The following is a 17387-nucleotide window of genomic DNA, read 5'->3' as shown; positions in this document are numbered from 1 at the left end:
ATACTAGGAGAAGAGTAGAGCAAAAGAATCCAAGAACAAGAGAAAGAGGAGATGAGAAACATGACAGTGGTATTTGTAGGTGGAGAAGGAGAATTAAGAGCTGAGAGCTCTAGAGAGATAGCACAGAAAATGCACAAGGAAACTATACTAGAAGACATGATGAAGCAGATTAAAAATTGATACAGACAAAGGCAAAAAAAAAAAAAATTAAGCCTAGGGGGCATCCTGAAAAGCAGAGTAGTTTGGATATGGGTTTGGAAAATGAGTTACAAAGAATGATATCTGAGAATGGTAAGGAAATGGTGAATGGCTGATAAAGAAGCTATTTCTTCCCACGATAAAACACTACAATTCAGGAAATGGGCATAATTGAAGAAACGATGGGATTAGCTAACTACATTTGAAATCCATGCCATTACAAGACAGGAGCACAGCCTTTATGTAGCTTTCCTCATTTCTTCTGATTTTCTTAGATTGAAATTTTCAAAAACTTGGAAACGTGTGAACACTGTAAAATATGCCTTCATGTATTACCATGCTTGCATGTAGAAGCAAACCAGGTACTCAAAATACCAGTATATTTGTGCAACTATTGCAGAATGCTATTTCTTAGCCACAGTGGTCAATGATCTCTCATTTAAGATACTATCTTGCCTTTTAGTCTTAGCCCCTGAACACTTAATGTGATAAAGAACATAAACTTATAGCTTGTAGGCATAGAAGAGTATTAGACATATAAACAAATTATTCCCCATTTATCTTAGAAGAGAGTAAGATATGTAATTTTATATATATTTCACAAAAAGAAAAATGATTTAAGAAAAAGCTGTTTAGTGTATATACCCCAAATAATCAACAAGACAACATTGCTTGCCTGGGACAAATTAATGTTATAATTTGATACTAAAACTATTTGGTTTAGTTTGATGCTAAATGAAAAAAAGAAGACTTGCTGTAGTCTTCTAGCTTACCTCTGTAAATCTGTTTTTCCTAAGGCATATGATATATCTACACATACTGGTTTTAGACAGAGAAGTAAACTCCAGGTGTTGATTTTAAAACCTTATACAATATGGTATATGGAATTGCCGTAGGAAGAGTATCTAATATTTTGGGAACATAATTTTAATGAAACAGAAAATTTCACATGTGAATTGAGGTATTCAGTCTTTTTAGGATAACTTCTTTTATCTTCTACAACATAAACCTACGGTTGACTTTAATTTTTATAGGTTTTTCTGACGGGGTTGTTTTCCTCGTAGACATAAAGCAAGTTTTTGGTGTTGTTTACCATTCTCATTGCTATAGTTCATCAGCATGCCACAAAAGACAGTCAAGAGCTTCTCACTGGCTGGATCTGTTTTACTGCACAGTGACCTTATATGGTCTACTACAATATGTGCACCACCTGCATGGTCAACTGCGTTCCTGCCCTCATCTGTAAAACAAAGAGTTACATTTAAAAAACGAAACCAAAACCCCACCATAGAGTCCCAAAAATAACAGTAATCATACAAAACGAAGTTTTTAAGCAGAGTGCAGTCATTCCTCCAGTGTTGTCAAATTCATCTACAGGGATGCTTGAGGGCCAGATTTTTAGTGCACCAGAGCTAGGAAAGTGAAACCACCTACAACAAAAGGGATTAACCATCTGGCACTAATACCTTTTAAAGAAGTTCGGTGCTTGAGGCAGAGCCACCGAAGCGGATAAGTAATATTCTGAATGTATATTCAATTTTGCCAGAGGAAAGTTCCAGGCAGTTTACAAAGCCTAGTCCATCCACCCTTGTGGAGCAGGTAAATTATTCTTGCCATTATGCAGATTGAGAAATTGAAACAGAGAGAATAAAATAACTTGCTCAGGTTACATACAAACGGACTGGGGCATAAAACGGACAAAGCAGATGGGGGTACTAGCTCCCAGTCACAAATTCTGTTCATGAACTCGCTCTACCACCCAGCATGTTCTCTGTACTTCTATACCTGAAATTTAATACCGCTACTGGATTGTTTTCATATGGCTAGAAGGAAAATTCACTCTGCATCTATAACAGACTACAATGCTCTGAGGTTTCATAAATAACGTACCATAATCTTTGTATGAAACTTGTTCTGTACAACAAATCAGATTTTGAAGTATCAGTGTATGAAAAAAGGAAAAGTTGGCCTTCTACTTTGGAAATCAATAAATTGCCCGCTTCCCTTCCCAGCAGGCAATCAACAGTAGACAACAGTCAATAACCTAAATTCCACGGCTTCCAAAGGGAGAGCTGTCCAAATGAGCTACAATTGGAATTAACTGGAAAATCTGGATGAAAATAAAATCTTGGGGGAAATCATAAAATGAAGTTTTGCAAAACAAAAAAAGTATACATAAACATATAAATATATATATTCCTCCCCTTCCCCCAATTTCTTAATGGCCCAGTCACAGATGTCCTCCTCTTTCTTTGTTATTCAGCACTCTGTTATCACCTGCCCTCCAACCTCCTGGTGATGCTTGGAAATTGAGCTATCGAGTTTTTCTCATTCTATAATATATTCAGGATGAAACCCAAGTTGCCCACATTTTTAATATGATCTTCCACTAGAAAGTGTTCCAAAACTCTGCAAAAAGAAGTTTTTAAATCTTCCAATTCTTTTTAATACTATTTATATGGGGTCTTGGACTTCAGATAATTTGTGGAGTGGAGCTTGAGGAGGAAGGGAAATTCTTGGTGGATCTTAACTTTTAAATTTATTACCACAGTAATAAATGTTTTGCTGAATAACAGTGAAATTGGACATGCCACAGAGGAAGAACATCATAATTGCTGTGACCATCTCCACCTCTGACTGGATTAGGATATTAGAGGACTGTGATTCATCCCAGGTATGTATATACCCTTTTTAAAAATTAAAAATTGAAATCTGTTTACAATCAAACAAATGCAGGATTAGACTATGTCAAGGAAGAGAATGTAAAAGAGGTGGAAATATAAAAGAAATAAACGTCCCACATCCCTGATGCAATGACAAATGTAAGCATAATGCTGAAATGAAGGAAAGCCCTACCCAGTAAAGTCAGTTGTTAAGAGTCCAAGATTCAGTGTTTATGTTCACCAAATGAGCAGAGGAAAGAAAAAAAACAAACTTGGCTGCAGTATTCATGCATACTGTTATGTATCCTCTTCTTTAGACAGTATCTTTTTGATTATAAAAGTTATGCAAAATATATGATTTTGTATTTTTGCAAGTCAAAACAGGTGTGCAAAATGAAACAGAATCATTTTGCTTCTGGATCAGATAGACTGAATATAGTTCTCAAATTGGTATAACGTAACTGAATTCAACAAACTAAAACCATTACAAAAACTAAGCTTTTAGATAAGAACAGATGTCAAGTTTGTTTCTATGTCTTGGCATGAAAATGCATATCAAATATGTAAGCACAGAAAAATATTAAGTAGGGTGAGGGTTTGGAAGTGAGGGGTTAAAAAAAGATAAAAAACAGTTATAAGCCAAGTTCCTTACCTGGGTGGAATTTGGCACAACTCCACTGCAAACAACTGTGTGATACTACCTTAGAACAAATGAAGATTCAACCTCATACACCCCTTTCTCTCTCTAGTTTGTCTAAGTAGTTATAGGCCAAAGGCTGCTATATCTTAAGTATTTGGTAGTCTCTCACTTCAAATGCATGCTAAAATTGTTGCCCACGTGGTGTTTTTGTTGGGTAGATGGATAATCAGCTTCCACTGTACAGACAGCAAAATGGAGGCAGAAAGATTCAGAAACAAATCTCTTTCAAATAAATGGTCTGTCTATTCAGTGTGCTCAAAAAGCAGAGTAAAATGAACTTTAGGATCCCTCCCAAGTGGGTGGTAAGATATAAGGGCCCGATTTTGACATGACTACGTAGGCTGGTAGATTCAAGTAGTATGGATGCTTTAACCACATTTGTTGCTGTACCTCTTTCACATGTTAGAGCTCACTCACCCTGTGTAGCTGCTCCTCTGTCCTAGGCAGCTCAGTGGAGAACAGACCCATCCTGGAGCTATAATTAGGATCTGCTGCTGCTGCTGCTCTCATATCCGAGAGAATTAACTCAGCTAATTAGCACAGGGCCACAAAGAATCATGTACCAGGTGTAGGTGGACATTTCTGAAGTCCCTGACTCCTGGCTCTGAGCTCAGACTATGACATCCCATTGCATCCCCAAGCACAAAGCGTATTTCTGACTCAGAATGCTACATGTACTTATTACAGATTCACTTCTCCCTGCTCTGTCGCTAAGAAACAGATTTTGCACACAAGAATACTCACTGAACTCCAAATCATTTACAGTCAAACAAGACCACAACATGCTGCCATGTCTTGTTCTCAATCCAATCATTACCTTGCAGTTCAGCAGCTCTATGAACTCCCACACTTAGTGTTTCCAGCCTCCCAGAAGTTGTGTTGAAGTTTTTTCCAGTGACCTTTTAAAATAAACATTTGCTATTCCTACGAGATCAATGATTGAAGAGTTTAATGAAAGCACTCTCATTTCTGCTTAAAAATGCTTCACTACAGCTCAGAAAGGGCAGTGCTGTTGTATTACTTTTTAAGTGCATGTAGTACTGTTTAAAGATACCAGAATGATGATAACCTGAGAGACCAGAAGGTTTTCTTTTCTTCTTTCCCCCAAAGAAATGTATAGTAAGACCTTACTATGGAATAAGTTTCTGCTCCTGCCGTGTTCTTCATCCCAGCCTGGTAGGGCCATCACTGAGAATTAGTATGGTCTCTTTTTCTATCTAGAATTGCTCACAGGGTTTTTAATGTAGCATTGGGTTTTAATGTAGATTATCAAATTACTGTGACTGCCTACGTATCTCCTATGAATGGCGAGTCTGTCAGATTTCCCCACGGCTCAGTCAGGGCTGATCTAACACCGATGCCCCACCCAAAGGGCAAAACTGTTCTAGTGCATGTGATTAGCAGGTCTTTGAAGAGGTAGAAAAAGACAGGGCCATATCTTGCACCATAAAACTCAGCAAACTGGGAGTGGGGTTTTTTTTGCCCACCTGTTCGCCTTGAATGTCACCTGGGAAGATTTGGCAAGCCAATGTGAAGCTAAGAGACTATCTAATCCCTGTAGCCCCTCAGGGTCTTTATTCTTCTAGGCTCCACCTTCTCTCCTCACTGTGGACAGGCTCCTTCAAGCCCCATGCTCTGCTCTCCTCTAGGGGTGATTCTGTTTGTCAGTGGGGAAGCTGAGCTACATTAGGGCCACAGGAGTGCAGCCTTCATTTTTGGGAAAAACCTTTGCAAGGTGAGAGGAGCTGGTGCAGCCACTTCTCCCATCTGATCATGTCACTGCAGCTTCCCAGTACTTGTCTGTCCATCTTCTGTGCCCACCCTCCGCTCATGTGGTTTGTCTGCAGTTCTTCAAGGATACATAATTAGGAAAATTTTTGCTCCGACAGTAGGAGACCTTAAGTAAAAATATAAACAGACATGGCCATAGAGGTACAGTACAATTAATATGCATAACTAGATCAAGAGTTATGTTAGGAAATGCATAAATTATTTTCTTATGTGTTCAATATGCTTCTAGATATCTGATGGAGCTGCTGAAATCCAGGTGCAGTTTGTCAGTTTCAAATTATACTCCCCAGAGCCTTAATGCAGAAATTTTGAATAGCTTAAGTTTGCTTTCCCCAAGAGGTGTCCACCTCATCTTCCCTTGAGTTTTCTTTCCCAGTTTACTAATCCTAAAGCAAACCATTAAGTCATAAAAGATAACGGGGGGGGGGGGGGGGGGGAAGCTATAGCTTAAAATACGAAAACACTGTAAAGCATGAGTTATACAGCTATGGTTATTTCTGGAAACACAATTCCATCAGGCAAAGGGCTGTGCTATAATACAGGCAGATGTCAAAATATTTTTGAAAGTAGCTCACCTAATGCTCTTTAATCTAAACCTATATTACATTTGCTGTTTTGTAGTGGGCCTTTCTTTTAACATAGAGTTTAAGCTCTGTAAATCCAAGTGCCATTTAAAGAAGCAGATGCATATATCTCTCACGGATTGGGACAAAAATATTTCTTATTCGTGTTCTGTTAGGCTAGAGAGCTGTGTCCTCGGAGACAAAAAGCAGCTCAATTTCAGCAATTCTGAAACACTCTGGTCTTACCCAACTTTTAATGAAGTTTAAAACATAGATCTAGTTCCTTCATTATTCCAAACTTTTTTCTCTGTTATTTCTAATATTTGAAGTACAATTTAGAAGCAAGTCATTTGAACTTCTAAAATGATCCTGGTCCTGCAAGGATAGACATAGTTACTCAAGTGTGTATATGATGAGTAAACCCACAGGCTGGCAAAATAAGGTAGTTGTCTAAGACTCAGATGATGAGGATGACTGATAGCTAGCTAATAATCTATTTTCTAAGTAAAAGCACAGAAAACTATGTTCACTATACCAATGTAATGAGTGGCTGTGTGGCTGAAAGCTTGTCCATTTTTCCTCACAGAACAAATAGGGTATGAATTCCCCATATCACCTTTGCATCTCATATCTTTACATCACGATGGCCACAGTGCTATTGCTGTCTAAACAGTTCTTTTCTAAAACTCTTTGTTTCCATATTTCCATTCTGAAATGTGAAATTTGTGTCTCACAATGCAATCTGATACGTAATTATATTTCTCAGTAGGGGCTCTGTATCAGTTTGCAGACTCCAAATGCAGAAAATAGATTTAACCTTTAAAAACCACCAGAAATCACAAGTTACCACATTATTATAATGTTTATCATACATGTAGGCTTCAAAAATAAATATCTGCTTCTTAGATAATCAGCTAGAAAATTATTTGATGGCGTCTCTTAAAAGTGATTTTTTTTTTGCTTCAAATTTAAAGATTTATACTTTGAAATGTTCTGATTTTCACTGTCTTGCAATTGGAAACCTGACTCCTCTTTTCTCCAATGCATGTCCTACAAAAGTTTATTAGTGTTAATAGTCACACTGGTTTAAATGGGACAACTTGGTGAGGGAACGGAGGATTTGTATAATATAGGTACCTGATTTGCATAAAACAAGGTGCCAAGAGAGGAGCTTTTGGTGACACGGAAAAATATACCTTTTATTTTAAAGATTTTTTAAAAATTTCTTTTACTCTGCAATTGGTCATAATGATCAAATCATTTACATGACAGACTGCGAGTTTCCTTGAAATACTTCATCTTTTATTGCTTTTAGCTCCAATTCTGCATTCCTTGTGACCAAAATATTGCTTAAATGAATGAGTGCTTACAGTCCCCCTTTTTTTTGATCTAATTTGTAGGAGTCCCAAGAAATAAGAGTTCTTTCTATATGTGCCATTTTTATTTTTCTTGTCTTTTTTGTTTTTTTTATTAGGATATATTTGCCTGGTCTTTGTATTGAGGCATTCATTTGCTCCCGCTGCTTATTCTTCACCTGAAGTCACAATCTTCTGAGACATCAAACTAGCTGCTGCAGAGGTAATTACAATATGACATACAGCAAATTATATATGGAGAAAAAAAGCAGGACAGACTCCAAAGGAAGAAAGGTCCTGCTTACATGCTCTTCCCTTCTCTTTTAATTAAGAAAATAGGAAGACAAAAATGCTCAGAAAACACTGTTAAATTTTCGGGGCGAACCGTTAGCTAGTGGAAACCATGTTATCTATATAGACTTTTGGGGATACATTACCATTTATATTAACAGGGGGTTTACTCCCACTTTTTTTCTATCTGGAGGCTGTAAAGACTAAACTCTGTAATGCAATGCTGCCATTCTGTTTTAATAGCTGATCCTATTTTTTAGCTCAAATCAATTTGTGTATGTGTTAAAATCATTGGATTCTGGACCCTGTCATTTCTTTGGCTGCAAAACTACAGGCTACATCCTTGTTACAGAACACAAAGCAGCTTTGTACTATTTTTATTTTTTTAAAGCAGCTAAGTTTCATGCAATTATATTCTGCTATTATTAAAGTTTGCTGCTTTTTCCTTGTCTTCTGTGCACTGGTTTATGAGGGATAGATAGGGCATAGCAACACTGTATTTTGAGACTCATTTTTTAATGATCTGAAAGATAAATTTTGGGATAGCCCTAGTCTATCTTGTATTAATTTCCTTCCTCTTTATTTAATTCCTCTGGGAATTACAAGAATTTAATTACTAATTGATTTTAATCAGTGAGCAAATACAACAAAACTGTATTTCTGGTAGAGTTTTATCATTTTTGCTTTATGAATAAAAAATCATCTTGATTAGTCAGACTTGCTTCAGAGAGAAATACAACATCCTTGTAAAGGTTTCATCTTAAATTGCTGACAAATATCCTTAGTCCTAGCTCCACTTTCATTTAGGTTATTCCCGCAGAAGTTGCTCTTTGAGAAATGATTGCTAGAAATTCTTAATATGTAAACAGTAAACCAGAAATGCAAGCAGAAAGCATCAACCTTTTTGGATAAAACTTGCCAGCATATTTGCTGGCTATTGACAATGGAGGCATCAGGGCACTGGCCTGGGCTCTGCCACCAGGCGCTCAAAGCACTTTGAAAAACCGGGGCAGTTTGGGCACCACGCTGGCAGGTGGTAGATGGAAAATCTACTAATGACACCTCTTTGCAGAGGTTCAATAGCTCTTATACGGCAGCTTTATTTTAATAAATAACATCTTAAAATTTTGTATCCAAATGGAAATTTAGGCATATTTTTGGTAGACTTCCTATACTACATTCAACATGTGGAACATAGGCTATCAGTACTAACAAAACCGAACCTTTTAGGAGTATTGAGAGAATTTCTTTGGCCCACAGAGTCAGGAGTTAACCTCAATGTTTGAGGGGACAGACAAATGTGCTGATACTACCCTGTCCTTAATGTTATGCTTAGGTAATGCTAGAGAACAAGCCAGATTCAAATCCACAATTTAATTCCAATGAAATTTCTGTCTAATTTCTAATCACTGTCTGGCTAATTTCTGTCACAGTCCTCTTCTGTCAGATAGATGCAAAATCTTGTGTTTCTGATATCAAACAGAGGAACGGTGGTGAGTTTACTGCCCAAGACTCTTCAGGACTGCACTTGCAGTCAAATTCCACTAATGAGCACAAGTTTTCAAATAAAAAAAGAACCATGTTTTTCAGGAACAAGACATAAATTACTGCTAGTCAGAGTATTGGCAGGTGATTTGTTCTAAATTCTGAGGAGACTTTAGTTTTAAAGTGTAGTCATTCTTTATTCATAATTTCCACTACTGAATTCTATTTGAAAGCAAAGGAACTGTGCAATACGAAAAAACTAGGTGCTAAAAAGTCAAGCAAAAGTCCTCAAAGTTGAATGTAACACTCGCCTCTGCCTTCCTTTACCATGTGTAACATGATTACAGCAGATTTTTCAGTTGATTTTATAACTCCATGCAGCTCCAGAGTAATTCCATTGCAGTCAAGAAATTACTCTAGGTTTATGGGAGCCTAAGTCAGAACTGAAGCCAGCCCATTCTTTTTACTTCATGCAGTATGAAATAAATCATGGAATCCAATTGCACAATAAAACATCAGGCAGTTTTTCTACACTGTCAGATACGCTTTAATAGCATGCCGTACTATCACCAGAATAAACCTGCACACATCAATTAACTTTGAATTTTTACTCCCAGGCCTTGAGTGCAACGTTGTCTCTCAGCTTCAACCTGCCAAAGAACAAGGGTGTGAACTGAGCGTGGCCTGGTCACAGGCTGGTGCAGGGTGCTGGCGAAAGGAGCTTGGCAAGAAGCTCAGCCTGGCGTTGTGAGACAGCAGCACTGACAGCTGAAGCTCTGAGGAGAAGGGGAATGAGAAAATTGTGTTCTGGGTAAGGTTCTCCACTAAAGCAGCTGGAGAATATGTGTGATCCATTTTGGTTCTGAATAGGTTGGGAGAAATCCAAGGGGCAATCTCCCCCCTGGTCCCCCCCTTCCAAAAAATGTACATGCAGAGAAGACTGTTTTAGGCCTTGGGATAAAAGAAGACTGTTTAGTTAAGTGAGAAAGTAACAACCAGCACAGGGAACCAGGAGGCTGGGGCCAGTCTTAGGCTGGCCGGTGCTATGCTTGCCCCAAAGTATGACGCCTAGGGTAGCAACTTTCAAAAGCAACTTGAACAAGCAGCATGCAGCCTGCACAGAGGAACTGACTAGCATCAGGTTCCTGCATCTGAAGCATTGTGGGATGTAGCCTGAGAAAGACCAGCAAAGTGTTTTGTTTGAGGAAATCTTCTACCTCCTTAGCAGAAGGCAACCCACTGTTTTGATTGAAGGGCAACTTGTAACGCACTACGACATCTACGATAGAACGGCCTGCTATCAAGAGCCAGGGTGCTGAGATACGGTCGATGAACTAACTGGACACTGTCTCAGGTAAGTGACCCTTTTTCAGGGAAATGCCAAACGTGGCTGTAGGTGAGATATCCAGGGTATCTACCCTGACCCCTCAGGCCTTTCTGCTGGCTGGACAAATAGCCAGGCACAGCGTGGTCTCAGGATCAAAGAGGTTCAAAGACCAAATTTGTCCATACACACTGACACCTCATGTGACAGGAATGCAACTTTGTTATTGCTAATCCTAATGATCTCACTATTACCCGTAGCTTTACCTAGCTCTTCGCTGCATCCAGTCACTGTCTTTTCTCAAATACTTAGGCTGCAATTTCCTCTGGTGGGCACCATCTCTTTATTGTATTAGTGTAAAAAAACCCTCCAACTGAACAGAGTCCTGGTGCCTTGCTGGGACGTTAAGGAGCTTCAGAGCTTATGGGGTAGATTTCACTAATACAGTTCTTAGCCACAGATGTCCAATTTCTGTTTCCAAGAATTGCACGCTATTATTTAGATATGGACGCAACAAATTTCACTGCCAATTTAGGAGGTCTGCATGTTGTCTGTGAATGAAATACTGTTATTGCACTGTATGAAACTGTATAAAAACGGATCCCTTGTATAACCATCATATAAACAACTAACAGATTTGACTTGGGCAGTATACGCATGGCACATGATGTTGCAAAATTCTGAACAGGTAGATCTGAGTGCAAAAGAATTACCTTCTACATCATTATTTAAGAAGCTATGATTCTATAATTAGACTATATTAAAACAAAAAGATAAAAGGAGGACAATGATGACTGCAAGCATAACAAGCTCTTACTTCCCACACAAATAAGCAATGCTCAGCAAAGATACTAACAGATTCTTTCTTCTGTTTTCCATGGCAATTTGGATGATGTTTTCTATCATTGCTAATTTACTGGTAGTTGATATTTATAATCAAATAATGCCTGCTTTTCTAAATTAGGTAAAATAAGCAAGACACTTTGGCCATATCTAGACATGCAACTAACAAGCTTTGTTTTCTGGGCTGCTTGAAGCCAACAGGTGAGAAAGTGCAGTTGTCAATAAATCTGAACAATTTCAAATATCTTAAAAGGCAGAGTCAATAGATTAAAGTCGAGAAAAGGAAGGCTGAATTGGAATGGAGAGAGTGGCTTACATATCTTGCTTTGTTCATTTACGGTTAATTGAAATTCTAAAAGCTTTTCTTCCTGATCAGGACATTTTTTTTAGTGTTTATAAATACCGGGGAATTCCAAGTTTTTGCCTTTCCTACTTTTGTTTGAATTAGGAAGAAATAGCTGCGTCCTTAACCAAAATTTGAATTCTTAACTTGCTTTTAGGGTGGCAGCAAGATCTAGTGAATGAATGAGGCTGGGATTCAGGATTTCTTTCCAAGTCTGCTCATGGCCTTCTTTAAGACCTTAGAAAAGCTTTCCATCTCTTATCTTTTTTTTCCTCTGCTTCTTGCCTATGGCTTTTGACTGTGTGGTAAGCAGGTGTCTCCGACCCTCCTGCTGTAATATGAGCACTGGGCGAACTTAGTCTGTGAATGAAATGCTGGGGGAAAGAAAGTAAAGAGCCAAAAAAAAAATGCTTCCTTTCTCAGTTAGATTTTATTTTCTGGGTACCTGTATTGACTGAAGTTTGTATTATTTCTACTTATTCAAATATTCTTCCTGGAAAAAAACAGGAAGAGAAAAAATGTGTGCATTGCAAAAAATAAGCAGTGCCCTTCATGCCTATTTTTCTCTGAAACAAAAAAAAAAAAAAAAATCAGGCTTCATACCTTCATTTTAAAGAAGTGTAAAAGTTGAAAATCTATGGGGATTTGGATTTTTTTAGTCTTTTCCCCATGTAGGCTGCTGTTAAGTTTTGGCGTAAGTCACAAGAATTTTGTCTCTTGTGTCAGTAGGGCCAACATTTAGAATGTAAAACTTAAAAAGACTAAGTCTGAATGGGGCCTGGGAATGAGAAATTCATGTTTTTTCATATCACCTCCTTGAATGGCTCTTTCTGATGCTCTAGGAAGATTCCTTCATCATTCTGAATCCGTTTTGGCTAGCTGTAAAATGGGTAAATTAGAATTACAGTGTTTAACAGCTTCCTAAGAATCAGTTGATGAGTGCTAAATATTACTATGAAAATGTGTGTTGGCATGTGTATGCTCAGTTTCCAGCTGAGGCAATACTTGTACTGCAGATGCTTGGAAAAAAAACCCTGCATTATCAAGGGTTCTTAACTCAGAAATGCCATAGTCTTCTAAGATGCAGACGCACCTTAGAGAGGACAGATCTAAAAGTAACGCAATATTACTGTACAATACAAACTAAAATTTTAATTCTCTCTAATCTGTTCCAAATAATCAGTTTTCAAGTAATAAGTTAAAATCTCTTGTCTCAATTTCATGCTATTGCTTGAGAAACAGCTTAATAGGTGGTATTTACATTTGGTTCCTACCAGAACAGTGAAAAGCAAAAGATTGCTATAAGATGCTGCTGGGCTGCGTGAATCAGGGTGACCTTCATAAAAAGGATTAGCCAGCAGTCTGCCATTATCAACACCAGTTGTGTTCTTAGGATTCTGCTGGTTTTCCATATGGTACTGAGAAAGGTTGTGCCATTTTCTGAAGAAAAATGAACTTGATTTCTGCTTCCAATATGCTTAATTCTTAAGAATCTGTTTCTTTGCTTTAGATCCTGAAATTAATCTCATCTCCTGAGAGTGAGATGTATGTAACTGTAGATGTGAGTAATTTCTTAATTTAATACTTAGCCTTTCTGTTGCAAGAGAATTTGTAGCATGTGTAAGATCTTTTTAACAAGAAGTGGTATAATGTTCACGGTCTGGTGTGAAGGATGGGATCAACAGAGATCTGGTTCTATGTTAATGCCACTTATCTGAAATTCAGTGAGAAGTCTTGCCATCACTGCCCTGAGACTGTGTAGAGAAAAAGGAAACATATAGCTTGGGAAATGGAAGAAGGATCGAGTAAATTTCCTATGAAAAACCACAGATAAGCAGCTACCAGACATGAGCCTTTACAGAATGAGTCAGTGGTTTTGGTTTCTTTTCTATTCTACAGCTGCTCATATCATGAGGAATGGCTGGTGAGAACATGTACTCATGTATCCATGCTGGTAATTGAAGAAATGAAGGACTGGATTGGCATAAACAGCAACTGTTCTGAGATTCCCTGGCAAGATCTCTAAGCACCACCATTAATATGACCATTACAGAAGGGCAGAATGGGAAAATTTTCATTCCCCATGCAAGATATATGGAGATGTTATCTCATTTTGGTAGCTTTCAGAATATGTGAGTGTTCTAAACAGCTAGAAGGAATTATTTTATGATGGGTATGAGTCTAGTCCAATCTCAACTAAAGTCAATTGGAATGGCTCTCTCTCATCTGGATGGCTACTGAATCAGGTTCTAAATATTCTAGCCTTTCACCTCCTACAGTAGCTTCTACAATGTGCTCAGTGTTGTCTAAAAACATAGGAAAATACAAGTTTATTGCACAATTAGCTCAAAATTGAAGATGTGCATCAAACTAAAGGTGAAAACATCACCAAGCTTAAAATAGCGTGTGCATCACTAATTTGGTGATAAAAAAAAAATATTATGAGGGCATTACTTGCTAAGGAAATACTACTGTTTTAATATAGCATCATCTTCCGTGAAAACTCTTGACTAACATTTGTCTGATTGGCTTGATCTTTCATTTGCACAAACTGTATTGCTGTTGGGGGGTGGGTGGGTGGGGGGGAGTCTCAGAGCAGAACAGAGAACTAGCTATGGCCAGGTTTTGTGTTTCTTCTGCATGGGTCTTGCTAGGAGGTAGGCCCGACACAAAAACTGGGCTCAGCCTCTCTGTCCCCAAGCACTCAATGTGATCTCACTCATGTCACCGGAGGTCTGCCAGGAAAGAAGTCAGCAGAGCCATCAGGTTGTTTGTGAAGTGATCATAACTTGCAATTTGGATACTCTCTGTTCTTTAACTTCACACTCTGGCTGCCAGAGCTGATGGGGGCAAGTCAGTTTTAAGCTTTAGCTACAGCTGAATTACAGCCATTCTGCTCTCACTTAAGACATTGCTTTTTGTAGCAAGAACCATGTTATGTTAAGCATAACCTTTCCTGACCAGTGGAGATGAGATCTAAATGTTGCATTTGGAACAAAGATTCAGGGGAAATCAGAAAAAATCTGGAGGTATGCCCTATACATCTGTAACTGGACACCAGCCATAAATAAACTTAGTAAAGAAGCAGCACTGGGCAGAATGACTTGGGGTTCGGAGGAGAAGGGCAGTAGAAAGGTAGCTATGATTTGATTCATGGAGAAAGACTGAGACTGGACAAGCTAGAAAGATAGGTCTCACGGTCTGACTGGACAATTTAGCTTTGATGAGAAGCCAAGAAGTAACTGGCAGTTAAAAGGAATGAGTGGGCTGGGATCTTTGCATCTAGTAATACAGATCAGACAAAAGTCTATCCTCGAGTGAGGCTATTAATGGAATCTATTGTTTGGGGATATGAAAGTACTAGCGAGTGTGGTCTGTACAGGCTGTGCCGTGTACAGTACACAGATATAGCGGGGGAGAAAGCGAGACATCACATCGCTCTTAATTTCTTTGCTTTGCACTTTCTGCTTAGACTACAATCTGGGGGACGAGATATATGTTGCATTACTAGGTAAAGCATGAGGAACACTTACAGGCTGTACAGAAACACACAGTAATGCAACTGTTCTTAAATTGTAGGACAGCACTGACTAATTTGCATATTGTGATTAGTTAACTAACTAGACTTAAAATCTTTTTGGCTGTCTTAATTGTTCTTTCATTTCTGCGTATATGAGCGAGGCTGGGATTCTAGAAATCTCATCAGTACTAACAAAGCTCCCTTCTATTCTGCTTTGCAATTACATCTGCCTGTATTCTTGATGTTCAGAGTCTCATATTAAACAGCTCTCTTCACAACATAAGAAATACTTTAAAAATGATGCTCTCAAAGCTGCTGGGGATAAATCTGATGTATTTTTCCTCTTCACCTTTTTAAAAAATATATTGAATCTTGTGTATTTTCTTCCCTGCTCAAACAGGTGATTCAGTATTATTCTAGTGGCCTAGCACTGAGGAGCACCCAGACAGTAACACTGTGCATCTGCACCTCAAACTTGATGGAGAAGAAAATCTGTCAGTAAGTCAGAAGGTTTCTATTTAATGTTTTCTGTAAGGAGGTGAATCTGTTCAACAAGGTCCCTGGCTAGCAAGTATGTAATTTCTCTTTTTCCTTGTCAAAGGGTACTAAAACTCTTCCAGCATTGGGGCTTGGCAATGAATTAACTTTTCCAGAGCAATGTTCCAGGAGCCATCCCTCCTGAACTTATGTGGAAATGGCCTTGCCTTCAGGCAGCAACACTGGGATCTGTGAACTCTGAGAAATTGGTGCTGTTTTCTTTTAATCAAAACTAAAAGATTTGGGTGAAGCGTCCTCTGCAAGACTATTTTCTTTCCCTGGGCTTTCCCTGCAGGAAGGAGCCATTTGGCCCATAGCTTTCATAAACTGTGCTAAATGAAGGTTTGTTTTCAAGCGATGAAAATTTTGTTAGTGTCCTGTGCCATCTAGACTTCCCTCTAAAACAGAGGGATGAAATAAACAATGATTAAGGCTTTCAATAAATAGACATGCTGCTATGAGCTATTCAGTGTGGGCTTGATTTCATATTGTTAGCCTAACACCGATTTAGGATGTCTTACAGACCTTCCTCATAACTGTACTGTATAATTGTATGGGAAGCAGAACTGAAAAACCACTCCTGTATATGGTAAAATAGCTACTAAGGTATTTCAGGTTTCTATATGATTCCCAATTATCAAAAAGGTAACAGCTGCCTTTATCTCAATTTAAAAGAAAAAGCTTATCTATACATTTTATGCATGCATTTGTGATACTAAAAATATTGGCCTCCACATCCTGTCTTTGGTACACTTAAATTCTTTGTTAGGGAAAAAGTAATTTCTATAAAAGTAAATAATAGTCATAAATGCAAATATATTAAATGTTATAGTGACAAGTATTAAAAGTATTTGTCCTTATGTAATATCCTAGGATAGGATACATAACTACAAAATTATTACATGTTAAGATAACATACAAAATAAAGCATGATAGGATGGATATGGTAAATAACCACTGTAAATAGCTTGTTCCACTTGAATTTGAGATGCTAATCTTGATTTATGTGACATTTTAAAACACTTTATTTATCCATCTTTCTCAGATATACAGGGAGGGTAGTGGCTGTCCTCCTATAGGCTGCAGCAGCATTTGGTATACAGAACACATCACTGTCTACTGTAGATCTTACCAGTGCCAGTATTGTTCCACAAAAGGGCAACACAAAGCAGATAATATAGCTTCTCTGTACTGTATAAATCCTGCACTGTTAAAGCCAGCAGCAGTTCACAATATCTGATACTATAGGACCATTTTTGTATGTCCTAATTTATTTCATGCAGAAACGTGAGTTGAACAAGAATGACATGAATAATTATGTTTTACTCATCAATCAACCAGTGCCACCTGGGAGTGAGCTTTATATCATATATGACCCTGAAATAAAACTTAGTAAATAGATCATGTTATTGAAAGCTCAACAGCTTCTTCCTGAAGTTTCCATGAGGAAGCAGGTATTCAGTTGATCGGTCACCTTAAAGAAAATCCTAAACAAAAGAATTAAATATTATCGTGCTCAAGCAGTAGTTGTCTGTAAATGCAAATACCAGCACGGAAATCTGCTTAACTTCCCTGAGATCAAAGACAAGGTAATTGAAAAACAACATAAAACGTAAATTTCCAAACTAGCATGAAAAGAGTAGTAAGGAAGAAGGCTACTAATAATTCAGTCTCTTGAACAGACGGTATTCAGAACAGCGGAACTTGTAGTAAATGTGACACATACCACAAAGAAAAATTCTTGCCATATGAAATAAGGCACAAGATCTCAAGA

The 17387-nt window shown here is 38.0% G+C and overlaps 1 protein-coding gene and 1 long non-coding RNA gene across 6 annotated transcripts in view; one reads left to right on the top strand and one right to left on the bottom strand.

Moving 5' to 3' along the window:
• RAP1GDS1 (Rap1 GTPase-GDP dissociation stimulator 1) overlaps positions 1 to 17387 on the bottom strand; it is a 106517-nt gene that overhangs the window by 25507 nt on the left and 63623 nt on the right. For 4 of the 5 annotated variants that reach the window (XM_064510506.1, XM_064510507.1, XM_026109177.2 and 1 more), the window contains one exon: positions 1292 to 1438. The exons of the other annotated variant lie outside the window; for it this stretch is intronic. In XM_064510506.1, the coding sequence (XP_064366576.1) occupies positions 1292 to 1438 (147 nt within the window). The remainder of the gene's footprint in view (positions 1 to 1291; positions 1439 to 17387) is intronic. 5 annotated transcript variants of the gene reach the window in all.
• LOC112988598 (uncharacterized) overlaps positions 1 to 17387 on the top strand; it is a 97835-nt gene that overhangs the window by 19539 nt on the left and 60909 nt on the right. The window contains exons 8-13 of the long non-coding RNA XR_010388888.1: positions 2750 to 2872; positions 7390 to 7493; positions 9664 to 9857; positions 10272 to 10400; positions 13456 to 13688; positions 15477 to 15574. This is a non-coding gene — a long non-coding RNA (uncharacterized LOC112988598). The remainder of the gene's footprint in view (positions 1 to 2749; positions 2873 to 7389; positions 7494 to 9663; positions 9858 to 10271; positions 10401 to 13455; positions 13689 to 15476; positions 15575 to 17387) is intronic.

The sequence above is a fragment of the Dromaius novaehollandiae genome, chromosome 4 (genome assembly GCF_036370855.1).
Source record: "Dromaius novaehollandiae isolate bDroNov1 chromosome 4, bDroNov1.hap1, whole genome shotgun sequence".
NCBI lineage: Eukaryota > Metazoa > Chordata > Aves > Casuariiformes > Dromaiidae > Dromaius > Dromaius novaehollandiae.
This window is presented reverse-complemented; position numbering and strand designations above follow the sequence as displayed.